The sequence below is a fragment of the Taudactylus pleione genome, unplaced genomic scaffold, assembly GCF_031769625.1.
Source record: "Taudactylus pleione unplaced genomic scaffold, aTauple2 ptg000287l, whole genome shotgun sequence".
Lineage (NCBI taxonomy): Eukaryota > Metazoa > Chordata > Amphibia > Anura > Myobatrachidae > Taudactylus > Taudactylus pleione.
Genome location: NW_028284689.1, coordinates 52,935 through 67,026, shown reverse-complemented (window position 1 = coordinate 67,026; position 14,092 = coordinate 52,935). Strand labels below are relative to the sequence as shown.

The following is a 14,092-nucleotide window of genomic DNA, read 5'->3' as shown; positions in this document are numbered from 1 at the left end:
TCCCTCTGGGAAGATGGAGTTCATTTAGAACATCCAAAATACTTCTTGTCTGCATAGATTTCTAAAACGATCTCCCCCTCTGTTCGTCATAGGGATATATTCAATTCCAACTAATTTAAGACAACTGGGATCCCCATTGTGGCAATCAAGAAAATGTTTAGACGCCCTGTGTGACTGCACTTTCCGGATAATATTCCTACCGTGCTCGAGGAATCTCATTTTGAGCATTTTTGTTGTTCTACCAATGTATTTAAAATCGCAACATGAAAGCATATAAATTACATAGTTCGTATTACAGTTAATGAAACTTTTGGTTTCATAAGTCTTACTATCTGTTTTAGTCACAACAAAGGTAGTTTTATTATTATTATTATTATTATTATTATTATTGTTTTAGTTATATGGCGCCACAAGTGTTCCACAGCGCCTTACAAGGTACGATTTACATGATTACATGTTAGGCACCTATTTCCCCCACATTTATAGAAGCCCTTAGGTTTCGGTTGTAACCGTGAGATATTCTTAGTATCGTCCTTCACAACATCTAATGGTTTCAGGAAACTCTGTGCCAACAAAGGGCCTGATTCAGAGCCGGACGCAATTAGCGCTCGCTCGTCCAGAAAATAGGGGTGGCTATTCAAATCAACCGTTCGCTCTTTGCGGTCTGTTCACGTCTCTAGGTCTGAACGAGCGAACAAAACTTGCGGTGGTTTTTTGGACAACTACGCCCCCTGGCCGCTCGCATCCTACGTCATGTCCGCTATTTATTAGATTAATCGAGTACATCGACCAGCGTATGAACTGCTCGCTATTCTTGTGGTTGGTTTTTGCTACCACAATCTTGCGAGCAGTTCTGGCTATAAAATAACCCAGTGACGTGGTCAATGACGCTGCTGTATTAATTATGCACACCCATAAAATGCCCGTTTTGACCTTTTAAGCACGCCTGCGTTCTGATCTCCACTCCCCGTTTTCAAGCACCTTCCCCTGTTACCACCCACATACGCCTCTTTCTGTCACTCAAATTATCAGGCATTCGCTATTTTGCGAGCACTGACTGGTTCGCGCATGCGTATAACGATCCGTACGCATGCGCAGTTGGGCAAACATCGCTCGGAGCAAACGAGAGGCCGCTTACGAGCGGCTCTGAATCAGGCCCAAAGTCTTTAGTGGTTTCTTTTTTGTGGGTTAATATTAGTCAGTATGTGATTCTGTCTTAAGATATTATAGTTCTTCTGTATAATATTTTTAATCTCAGGACAATGATGTTATAAGTAGATATGAATGCTACTTTCCTTTATTCATATTTATCGGTCTCTTCCTTTCTCTGTTTCTGTTCTAGAAGTTTATCTCTATTAGTAATGTTTACTTCTAATGTTTTTTTAATAATATCTGGATATCCTCGTGGTTGGAAAGAGTCCGTCATATCTTTTGCTTGTCTCTCAAAGGTTCCTATTTCTGAGCAATTTAGTCTCAGACGGAGTAACTGACCTCTAGGAATATTCCTCTTCCAAGGAGGGTAATGTGCACTGTTGTAATGTAAATAGGGATTCCTTACTACTCCTTGTGAATAGTTTGAAGTGCATATTTTATTATTTTTAGCTTCTAGGGTCAAATCTTAAAAATGTATTTGATTGGTATGGTATGTGTGAGTGAACTGTATTTAAATGTGTTGGAATTAAGAAACTTGACAAAATGAAATGCTGAATTGTGATCCCCATCCCAAACTTTGAATAAATCATCAATATAACGGCCATAGAGGGCCAGGTTGTGCCAAAGCCCCCCCCCATATTAGGCGCTCCTCTATCTTGCCCATATATAGTTTGGCATAGCTTGGCGCAAACCTGGTCCCCATGGCCGTACCCATCACCTGTAAATAAACTATGTCCAAAAATAAATTTTGATTTTTAAATGTTTTATGGATTATCCTTTCTTATTAAAATGGCAACATATTTTAATTATTCAATAACCTACTGCATCTATTTACTTATGTATTATTTATGCACTGGTTATACTACCCCATAGTATGTCCCATAGATATAACTTATGTAAGACATGACGATAGGTTATATCTATCTTCATGTCTTACATGGGTAATATGCCCCATAGATTTAACCTATCTTCATGTCTTACACAGGTTATATCTATGGGGCATATTACCCATCTTCATGTCTTACACAGGTTATATCTATGGGGCATATTACCCATCTTCATGTCTTACACAGGTTATATCTATGGGGCATATTACCCATCTTCATGTCTTACACAGGTTATATCTATGGGGCATATTACCCATCTTCATGTCTTACATAGTTATATCTATGGGGCAGTACCACCAGTGCCTGCAGATTAGACATTTCTAATCCACATCTAAACACTCTGGACCTCATTCAGAGTCGGTCGAAGCGGCCGCACGGTCGTACGCCACCGATGTTCGCTATACTGCACATGCGTAAAGTTCGCAATGTGCGTGCGCAAACTAGCCGCTACGATCATAAATTTCTCTCTCCTTGAACACAGCCAGGTCGGTAGTTGGAGTGACAGATGGAGGCGTTTGTGGGTGGTAACAGGGGAAGGTGCTTGAAAACGGGAGAGTGGAGATCCAAACGCAGGCGTGCCTCATTACGGCGTTTTATGGGAGTGCATATGGATTATGGGAGTGCATAATTAACAAAGTAGTCATGGCACATGTGACATGGGAGGTTTTTACACTGACATGATCGTAGAGCTTAAGAGAGGGTATGGTCAACCTTAAGCTCTACGACCAGTGCCGATGGTACCCGATGGTCTCGATTAATCCTTATATGCCTGGAGATGACGTGCAATGCGTACGAGAAGGGGGCATATTTTTTTTAATTCCGACCGCTTCCTCCCCTTGGTCAGCAACTTGCGAGGGAATAATTTGAATATCCGGCCCCTTTTTCCGTACAACTGTGCGGCCGCTTCGACCGACTCTGAATGAGGTCCTCTCTCCTGTAGACCCCTCTCCAGGCTGGAGAGACTGCAGGAGTAATCTGCATAGGGCTCATTTATCATTAAATATTTGCGGCATATTCTCCAAAAACACCCGTCTTTAAGTGGCTAACCACAAATAATTAATATCCCCCAGATGTATTATAGAGGGACCGCAGCAGATATTTCAGATAGCTGCTTTCCCCCTATTTCCCCCCCATAGGTTTCTGTCGGATTTACCAAGCTTGAACCTGCAGTAGTGCTGTACCCTGTGGGCTACACAGCACAAAAAGTACCGGGAGAGGGTTCTGGAGGACCCCCCGGAAATGGGTGCGGCACATGCAATTTCACAGGAGTGAAAAGACCGCTGAAGTGGTCGCTTCACTCCAAGCACATCACAGGGACACGGTCCTTCCGGAGCCCCTCTCCCTGCCGGTGCAATTGAATACATCCGGGGCAGACTGATCGCGCCCTGCAATGCGCTGATATCGTGCCCAGATCACATTGCAGACCCTCAGCCCTTCTTTCCCACCACTTCCCAGTGCAGACCCTTCCCCCCCTTACTGATGCCCCCCCTCTCCATCCCACCCTGATAGGTCCATTTATTCATCCAGATCTCAGCTTTGCTTTCCTTCATTATTCCTGCCATATCTTTTTGTATTTCTTTATTGTTTTTTAGCTCTAAACAATTATTCCTAACCTGTGACGTGATTCATACCCGGACGTGATGTCGCTCTGTCATATGCACTCGTTGCCTCTAATAAACAATATAAAAAAAATAGAAATAGATCCCCTTTAGAGAGATGAATGACTGTGTAATAACTGTGTAATAACTGTGTAATATCAGGCTTTGCCGTCCGGTTCTGCCGTTTCCCCAGCACAGCCTCCAAGGTGACTCCTAGTTGTTGCAGTAACTTCTTTCCTGGGCATCACAGTTCCAAATTCTTCTTTCTTTTTTTTTTTTTTTCTTAACCTGAACAATAAATGATCCTTTCTATCCTTAGATTGTTAGTAGCCTGTGCTCTCTATAAAGTCCTTTCTCTTGTTCTTCCTGCAGCTCACCCCTGAGGAGGAGGCCTTCCTCTCAGAAAACGCAGGCGCTGCGCTCAGCCAGTTCCAGACAGTGTCCGAAGGTTTAGGTACGTTCTGTGTCCTTCATCTATAGTGCGGGAGTGTGCATTGTGAGGTGGTATAGGGTCAGCTTCAGCCCGAAGTGGCGTGTGTGTCTGTACTACCGGCCGTGTACCAGTCACTAGCTCATATCCTAATAGATGGAGGCACACGCCCTACACAGCACGGGACCCCCAGGTGTGCACACAGTGCCCGGCTCCTATTCTCCGAGTGCTGCAGCTTGCTGACTGCATGTATCAGCCAGGTGGACAGTACGCAAGCTGTATGTAAGACTGTATAAAGGATAATGAAGCCTAAATAAAATGGGTGCATTTTCCGATCAGTTTCGTGCGTTGAGGGTCATTTATTGCACCTCTGGGCCCATATGTTGGAGAACACTGCTCGCAAGCTTACACTATACTGATCTTCTCCATTATGCCAACCTGGCTGGTCGCTGGCACTGTCAGAGCTGTGGACTTTAATGGGCTCCTGGTCTTCACCAGGGACCAGCAGCAAGATTTAGCCTATGCCACTGCCGCGCCGGCCTCACACTGCCGCGCCGGCCACACACTGTTTTTCAAAAGAAATGTAAGTATTACACCTGTACACATTATATTATCAAATATGTTGACTTAGCAAAATATATGTGAGACCCGGTATCATTAATACCACACAGTGTATATCTAATTATCAGGGGCGCTGCCAAGGTACAAGAACAAGTCCTCACAAGAGAGAGAAAGTGTCGTCTTGAAAATGGCGCACTTAATTACACAACTTAATTCTGAAGCTAAAATGTAACATTTACCGGAAATCCTCTATAAAAAGAACCTAAAAATGTCCATTTGGAACAATTTAGGACATAGCCAGCGAAATATGTTAAAAATACACATAGAATATATAGATAAGGGCTTTTGTGCAAGAAACACACTTTAAACAGCTAGTTGCTCCTAAGCTTGGGAATTATTATTACCCTCATGTGTTTTGTAGTAATAACTCTCAGAGTAAATCTTTGGGAGAGGCTACACTTGTTTCTCGTAGACTCGCCGTTACAGATATATCTCATCATATTCTAGTGGAAGGCAGATGTCAGATATTGAAATGTAAGATATATAATCAAGTATACCCTATTGTAAATGTTTATTCTCCTAATCAGAAACAGAGGCAATTTTTTAACAAGGTCTTGAAACTTTTGGAACCATTGAGAGAGGGATGTGTAATTATAGGTGGGGACTTTAATTGGTCTTTAGACCCTGTGTTAGACTGTTCTTTGGGATCGCCCCGAGTCTCCTTGCGGGATCATCGTAGAGTACGTCAACTCTTTTCTGAAAACCAATTGATAGATTTATGGAGGACTCAACATCCAACGGTTAGAGATTATACGTTTTACTCTAACCCGCACTCTGTATATTTACGTATTGATTACTTTCTTGTAGATCATAGAAACCTTCAATATTTTCCCCATAGTCAAATAGGTCATATTACCTGGTCTGACCATGCCCCAATTTTTGCAAATATATGTTTTCCTAACTTGACGCCCAGACCGTGGACATGGCGCTTTAATGAGACCTTACTTAGTGACCCCTGTACTAAAAATGATCTTCTAAAAGCCATTACTGAATATATCGATATTAATGACGCTCCAGATGTGTCTAAGATTATGGTGTGGGAGGCACACAAATGTGTGATTAGAGGACATTGTATTCAGCTAGGTTCTAGAGTAAAAAGGGAAAGGATGGCTCAGCGGCAACAACTCCTAACCCGTATTAAGTCCCTGGAAACATCCCATAAATCCTCTTTAGATGCAACTACATTGAGAGAACTTACTGAAGCAAGACAGGCTCTTAATAAGCTTCTTCAGGATAAAACTAAATTAGATTTACAGAAATGCAGGCATAAATTTTATCAATGGGGAAACAAGCCTGGCAAAATGCTTGCTAGAGCTCTAAAAACTCAGAGGCTAAAATCTTATGTCTCTAATGTTCGAGATTCAAGGGGGAATGTTGTCCACACCTTTCCTCAGATTGCAGCTGCCTTTCAAAATTATTATTTGAAACTTTATAATTTACGTAAGGAACAAACACCTACCCATTTATTAACGCATCAGGAAGCGATCAGAAATTACCTCTCTTCGGTTGATTTCCCACAACTCGATGAGAGTGATCTGACTTCTCTCGATCGCCCCTTTACCTACGAGGAACTAGATCTTGCTCTGTCAAACACCCCTCTTGGGAAAAGCCCTGGCCCCGATGGTTTTCCTGTAAGTTACTATAAGACGTTTCGCTCCATGCTTTTGCCCCTTTTTTTGAAAGCCTGTAATGAAGTTTCCGATAGGGTAGGTTTTTCCCCTCAGACACTTGAAGCACATATTTCAATAATCCCTAAAGAGGGGAAGGACCCTGCACAATGCGCTAGCTATAGGCCTATTTCTTTATTAAATAATGATTTAAAATTGTATGCTAAAATGCTGGCAAATAGGCTGAGTTCTCTTCTCCCTGGCTTGATACACGAAGACCAAGTGGGATTTGTTCGAGGTAGGGAGGCTAAGGACAATACCTCTAAGATTATTGATATAATCCATTTTGTTAAAAGTACTGGGTCCCCTGTCATTCTTCTCTCAACAGATGCAGAGAAGGCCTTCGACAGGATTGATTGGCAGTTCATGGAAGGCCTTCTTCGATATATGGGGTTAGGCTCTCACTGTCTTCATCGTATTTTAGCCCTTTATAAATTTCCCACAGCCAGAGTACGGGTCAATGGGGCCCTTTCGGAATCTTTCCCGATCAATAATGGTACACGTCAAGGATGCCCACTGTCTCCTCTTATATTTGTACTTTGCATGGAGGCATTGGCGAGGGCTATCCGATGTAATGGAGATATTAAAGGTGTGCAGATTGGAGACCATGAGTACAAATTGGCACTATTTGCCGATGATCTCCTTGCTTCCATCTCTTTACCGGTGACCTTTCTCCCTGCCCTCATGCATGAGTTTGATAGATTCAGTGGGGTCTCTAATTTTAAAATCAATTATTCCAAATCCGTTGCCATGAATGTATCAACCCCTGACAGCACTGTGACAAGTCTTAGAGGTGCTTTTACCTTTGTTTGGACTTCTTCTAGTCTTAAATATTTGGGTGTTCTTCTATCCCCTTCAAATAATAATTTGTACCAGCTAAATTTTCCCCCTCTTATTCAACAATTTAAGACAGATTTTCAGAGATGGTCTATACTGAAGCTATCCTGGTTGGGTAAAATTAACACGGTTAAGATGTCTATTTTGCCTAAGGTTTTATATCTGATGCAAGTGTTGCCTATTACCATACCAGTTTCCTTTTTTCGGAATTACAAAGCTTAGTGGGTCATTTTGTTTGGGGCTCAGGTAGACCCAGACTATCACAGGCTGTATTAACGCAAAGTCGTTTGAGAGGTGGTTTGCAATTACCCCACTTCCTTACTTATTACCATGCAGTTCACTTGTCTAGGATTGTTGAAATGTCTCGTCTATCTGCAATCAAACAATGGTCATGTGTAGTAGGTTACACAGTAGGTAAACCACTCCATGTCCTTCCTTGGATTGATAAATGTCCGTACTTATCTCACCCGACACTAGGCCCCACTCTATGCTGTTGGAATAAATTTAGAAACCTCCCCTCGTTTAGCCCACGCGCCTCCTTACCTACTCCGCTGGTAGATAACCCGGATTTTCCCCCAGGCCTTATGGCATCTAATTTATCTAGTTGGTCCACAAAAGGTATTACACGTATATCCCATCTAGTGACACCTAGTGGAATACGATCCTTTATAGAACTCCAGCAAATATATAATCTCCCACCTCGTTCGTTTTGGGTATTTCTCCAATTAAGACATTATGTGAATTCTCTTAAGGCTAGTGAACCTCGCTGGACTCCAACTAAATTTGAAGTTTTATGTATGGCAGTAGAACCACCAAGACACCTTATTTCTTCCATATACCAAATATGTCTTGAATGCTCTAACCCATCTCTACCCTCTTATGTCTCTGCTTGGCATAGTGAATTAGGGAGGGACCTAACTGGGGATCAGTGGTCACAAATATTTGATTTTACTTTTGCTAGTTCTTCTTCACTCCAAGTTCTAGAAACCCAATATAAGATTCTGGCAAGGTGGTATAGATGCCCTGTTCGCATCCACCGGATGTTTCCAAATTTACCCGATTTATGCTGGCGATGTCAACAGGCGGTGGGCACTCCCCTTCACATTTGGTGGCAATGCCCGGTGATAGCTGATTTCTGTGATCTCAAAATAAAGGGGGATTAATCATCGTTTCCTAATAATAATAATAATATATCTACAGATTAATAATTGTGTCTGTGATAAATCTTCATACTAAAGAGCTCTATGTATAAAGAATATACAGTATGTCCCTTAGTCCTGCTCAATCTAGTTTTCAATATAACAATAGGACAAGTGTAGAATCTCATTAGACCAACAAAGAGTCAATAACATATCTATAACACATATAGCACATATAACATATATAACATATAACACGAGGACACACAGTAGGACAATCAATTCTATTCTATTTTATCCCACAAAAGTTTTTCCCCCCTCAGCACGTCTCTATCTTATCTATATATTCTATGTGTATTTTTAACATATTTCACTGGCTATTTTGCTAAGTCAACATATTTGATAATATAATGTGTGCAAGAGTAATACTGGCAGTGTGTGGCCGGCGTGGCAGTGTGTGGCCAGCATGGCAGTGTGTGACCGGCATGGCAGTGGCATAGGCCAAATCTTGCTGATGGTCCCTGGTGAAGACCAGGAGCCCTTTAGAATCTACAGCTCTGCCCGTGCCAGCGACCATCCAGGTTGGCATAATGGAGAAAATCAGTCTGCATAACTAACGCCAGGACTAATGTACATAGCCATGTCTTATATGCCGAGGCATGCCTAGTGCCATGGCCAGTGCTCACAGCGATATTTGCTGCCCGTTGTGCTATCCAGAGCCATTAAATCATAAGCGATGTACCTGTGCCAAGCGGCCTGAGAAAGCTAACACCAGCTCAGCTTTATAACGGGCCAGTGTCCTGCAGGGATAGAGAGGTAAATGGGTAATATGTATTACATGTCATTATCTAATCACTGCAGAAGGGCAGCGTTGCTTTCCCTGTGTAACACAATTTTCCGTCTGTTCTGTAGGGTCCGGGCACAAAGTTTTGGCTCTGGCGAGTATTGAAGTGGGGAACACTAAGCAGTGAAGGCACAAAACGGAGCGGCGGTGTCTCTGGTCACGCGGTCTCTTACGCTGCGATGTTGAGCAGAGATTGGCGGCCGGTGTATGTAGATTTCTTGAGTGTGTTTTGTATTAGAACAGAGTGCGCAGTTTCTATGCTCCAGGTGGGGGTGGGACGGACAGTTTAGCTGTATTTCTAGGTGTAGGACCCATCCCGCGTTTAGCGGAGCGCGGCCGTCCATGTAGCGTTTTTATATTTTTACAATGAGCCGCAGAGCGACGTGTTCAGTATAATTCAGCATCACATGCACATATTTAATACGTGTTTTTTTCTTACTGATTGTGTGAGAATAAATTATGACTATAGGTTTTGTTTTACTTTTTGTAATAAACGTTGGGGAACTTGTCTCTGAGTCTGTTACTTGTTCAGTTCCGCGTGTGAATGGGCTTCTGGCTATCAGTTCTTGTATAGACTTTCTGTACGGTCTTCTCCCTTCTCAGTATCACACATAGAAAGTAGTCATGTCCTATGTATAAGGCCCTTATACGTGCTCATTATAATGCTGCGGAGATAATGAATGGAGATGGTTACATATGGCGCCAGCTTCCGGCTGTAGTGCTGATGGAATAGAACATTTGCACAGTTTGGGTGGCTGTGCCGAGCGGGACCTTCTATATGTAGGAGACGGGCGTGTTAGTTCTATATGTAGGAGACGGGCGTGTTAGTTCTATATGTAGGAGACGGGCGTGTTAGTTCTATATGTAGGAGACGGGCGTGTTAGTTCTATATGTAGGAGACGGGCGTGTTAGTTCTATATGTAGGAGACGGGCGTGTTAGTTCTATATGTAGGAGACGGGCGTGTTAGTTCTATATGTAGGAGACGGGCGTGTTAGTTTTATATGTAGGAGACGGGCGTGTTAGTTTTATATGTAGGAGACGGGCGTGTTTGTTCTATATGTAGGGGACGGGCGTGATAGCGAAGCTAAATGCTCTGCACAGAACTCCAGCAGACTCCTTATACCCAGAATGGGTATATGTGGTGTAGTAGGGTCATTGTTGTGGTTGGAGGTAGCTGTGAAGCCTCTGGTGTGGTTATTTTATTGGTGTCCCTTCGGGTAGCTGTGCTCTATGGACGAGATGTGCGGACCTGGTGCCAGGAGTTGGTGGTTGTTGCAGGAAGCTGACAGCTTCCATGTGGATAAAGGGACCCTATGACAGGAGTTACCCGCTGGACCCTCACATTTATACCATGGTCATTAAACGCTTCCACAGGGTTTACTGGCAGTGTGGTGGTGTCTGTTCACGAGAGCTTCCGCTCATCCGTGTGTAATCTGGGATCAATAAGCTCCTGTAGCCAAGGAAGCCAGCTACTATTAATGGGAGAAGCCCAGTACTAGCGGGTGTGTACACATAATATACCCCACAGCAGAGAGCGGAGGGACTACCTCCTCCCATCTCCTGACCCTGGGCTCCGCCACATTGAGCAACAGACTGCGGCACGGCGGCTGGATAACAAACTTGATTGTAAGGAGAAATTAACCACACATAGCAGTTCCCAAAGAAAGGAACAATGTACAAAATGATCAGGCATAGGAGCAGAAATCAATACATGAAGCACAGAGACCAGAGGAGTTCTCCCATTTCCATATTCATCAGAAAGATAAGAGATGCCTCACACCTCTGGGAGCAGATGGTGCAGAGCTAAGGACTGGGTCAGACACCTCACACCTCTAGGAAGAGAGATAGTGCATCCGGAGAGTATTCACAGCGCTTCACTTTTTCCACATTTTGTTATGTTACTGACTTATTCCAAAATTGAATAAATTAATTCTTGTCCTCAAAATTACACACACACACACTGACAACATGTAAAAATTTTCTTTTAGATTTTTGCAAGTTTAATTAAAACAAAACACTAAAGCTGCATACATACACACACAACGATTTAGTTAATGAACGATTTTAATAAACTATTTTCTCCCTTGAAAAAATGAACTAAAATCGTTTACTAAAGTTGTTCATTTACTATGTTCATTTAAATGTAATGAACGATTTTTTAGAACTACAAACGATTTTTGCATATTCCCTTGCTGAAAATCGTTGAGTTGACAAGTCTGACTGAACTACAAACATGAACGAAAATCGTTCATCGTTTGACTCAGAAAGTGAACGATTTTTACAAGCGATTATCGTTAAATATCATTTAACGATAATCGTTCAAAATATCGTGTGTGTATGCACCTTAAGGAATCAAACGTACTTAAGTATTCACAGCCTTTGCCATGAAGCTCAAAATTGAGCTCAGGTGCATCCTGTTTCCACTGATCATCTTTGAGATGTTCCTACAGCTTAATTGGAGTCCACCTGTGGTAAAATCAGTTGATTGAACATGATTTTGAAAGGCATACACCTGTCTATATAAGGTCCCACACTTGACAGTGCATGTCAGAGCACAAACCAAGCATGAAGTCCAAGGAATTGTCTGTAGACCTCCGAGACAGGATTGTCTCGAGGCACAAATCTGGGGAAGGGTGCAGAAAAATATCTGCTGCTTTGAAGGTCCCAATGAGCACAGTGGCCTCCATCATCCATAAATGGAAGAAGTTCGGAACTACTAGGACTCCTCCTAGAGTTGGCCGGCCGTCTAAACTGAGCGATCAGGGGAGAAGGGCCCTTTGTGAGGGAGGTGACCAAGAACCCGATGGTCACTCTGTCAGAGCTACAGCATTCCTCTGTGTAGAGATTAGAACCTTCCAGAAGGACAACCATCTCTGCAGCAATCCACCAATCAGGCCTGTATGGTAGAGTGGCCAGACAGAAGCCACTCCTTAGTAAAAAAGCACATGGCAGCCCGCCTGGAGTTTGATAATATGCATCTGAAGGACTCTCAGACCATGAGAAACAAAATTATCTGGTCTGATGAGACAAAGATTGAACTCTTTGGCGTGAATGCCAGGCGTTATGTTTGGAGGAAACCAGGCATCGGTCATCACCAGGCCAATACCATCCCTACAGTGAAGCATGGTGGTGGCAGCATCATGCTGTGGGGATGTTTTTCAGCGGCAGGAACTGGGAGACTAGTCAGGATAGAGGGAAAGATGAATGCAGCAATGTACAGAGACATCCTGGCTGAAAACCTGCTCCAGAGCCCTCTTGTCCTTAGACTGGGGTGACGGTTCATCTTTCAGCAGGACAACGACCCTAAGCACACAGCCAAGATATCAAAGGAGCGGCTTCAGGACAACTCTGTGAATGTCCTTGAGTGGCCCAGCCAGAGCCCAGACTTGAATCCGATTGAACATCTCTGGAGAGATCTGAAAATGGCTGTGCACCGATGCTTCCCATCCAACCTGATGGAGCTTGAGAGGTGCTGCAAAGAGGAATGGGCGAAACTGCCCAAAGATAGGTGTGCCAAGCTTGTGGCATCATATTCAAAAAGACTGCTGCCAAAGGTGCATCAACAAAGTATTACTTATGTGCATGTGATTTGTTAGTGGTTGTTTTTTTTTTATTAAATTTGCAAAAACCTCAAAAAAAACTTTACACGTTGTCATTATGGGGTATGTTGTGTATAATTTTGAGGACAAAAATGAATTTATTCCATTTTGGAATAAGGCTGTAACATAACAAAATGTGGAAAAAGTGAAGCGTTGTGAATACTTTCCAGATGCACTGCAAGTACAATGGCACACTAGTAACGTCCCGGAGTAGGATCACTCTGGGAACACCACTAAAATCAATCTGGCAGTACATGAGGTGCATGAAAGGGAGGGGTCTTGTAGAGAAAGGGGGGGGGTTTAACCCCCTATTGTTCCTCAGCACACTGAATTATATCATTATACCTGCAACAATATATGAAGACTATATGGTAATAGAGATGCAGAGATATTGGTTGAATGCATTTGCAAATACATGGGAAGCTGCTAGGCCACGTCACGGCTTTTATGTCACTGGGAGTCCCTAACACTAGGGTCCAGGGCGCAGGGCACCACAAAAAAACGTCCAGCCCAGGACCCCCCCAGGGCATCACACGAAAAATGGAAAAAGGGTGACAGCGAAGTGTAAAGTAAAGATGTGTGCGAGTAGTTAATAAGTTGAAAAAGGGGTTAAAATATATGTGAAAAAATAACATGAATAAAAAACAAACATAAAAGGTGATGTGAAAAGTAACTATGTGTATTAAGTGGTGATGCCCTGAGGAGGCCCAGCCAGAGCAGCCCTGGGGGGGCCTACGCCCAAACGCTCACCCCAAATGTAATATATACCAATTATAAGGTCTCATGATAAAGGCACATACATAAATGCATCCAAATTGAGAGCCAGCTTACCTGGGAGTCACCCCTGGGAACTCCAACTAGCACTACTAGAAGCAGCATGCTCTCCTAACGCTGGCTCATTCATGCATCTCATGACTACAAACAAAAAAAATGGCAGCTGCTCAATCAATCTGGCAGTACTTTTCAGGTGCATGAAAGTGAGGCGTTCATACCTCAGCACACTGAATTATACCTGCAACAGTACATGACTGCTAGTGACAGAGAAGCCGTGACGTGGCATAGCAGCTTCCCATGTATTTGCAAATGCATGCAAGTAAAATTCAGTTCGCTGAGGAACAAAAGGGTGTTAAATTAAGACGTCTGTGCGCTAGTAACGTCCCGGAGTAGGATCACTGTGGGAACATCACTAAATAAGACGTCTGTGCGCTAGTAACGTCCCGGAGTAGGATCACTGTGGGAACGCCACTAAATAAGACGTCTGTACACTAGTAACGTCCCGGAGCAGGTCACTGTGGGAACGCCACTAAATAAGACGTC

General features: G+C 43.1%; 1 protein-coding gene across 1 annotated transcript in view; it reads left to right on the top strand.

Annotated features, from left to right (window-relative positions):
- LZIC (leucine zipper and CTNNBIP1 domain containing) overlaps positions 1-9,683 on the top strand; it is a 50,709-nt gene extending 41,026 nt beyond the window's left edge. The window contains exons 6-7 of the mRNA XM_088482414.1: positions 4,010-4,091; positions 9,244-9,683. Coding sequence (XP_088338540.1) covers positions 4,010-4,091; positions 9,244-9,302 — 141 coding nt within the window. The 3' untranslated portion in view covers positions 9,303-9,683. The remainder of the gene's footprint in view (positions 1-4,009; positions 4,092-9,243) is intronic.
- The last annotated feature ends 4,409 nt before the right edge of the window (positions 9,684-14,092 follow it).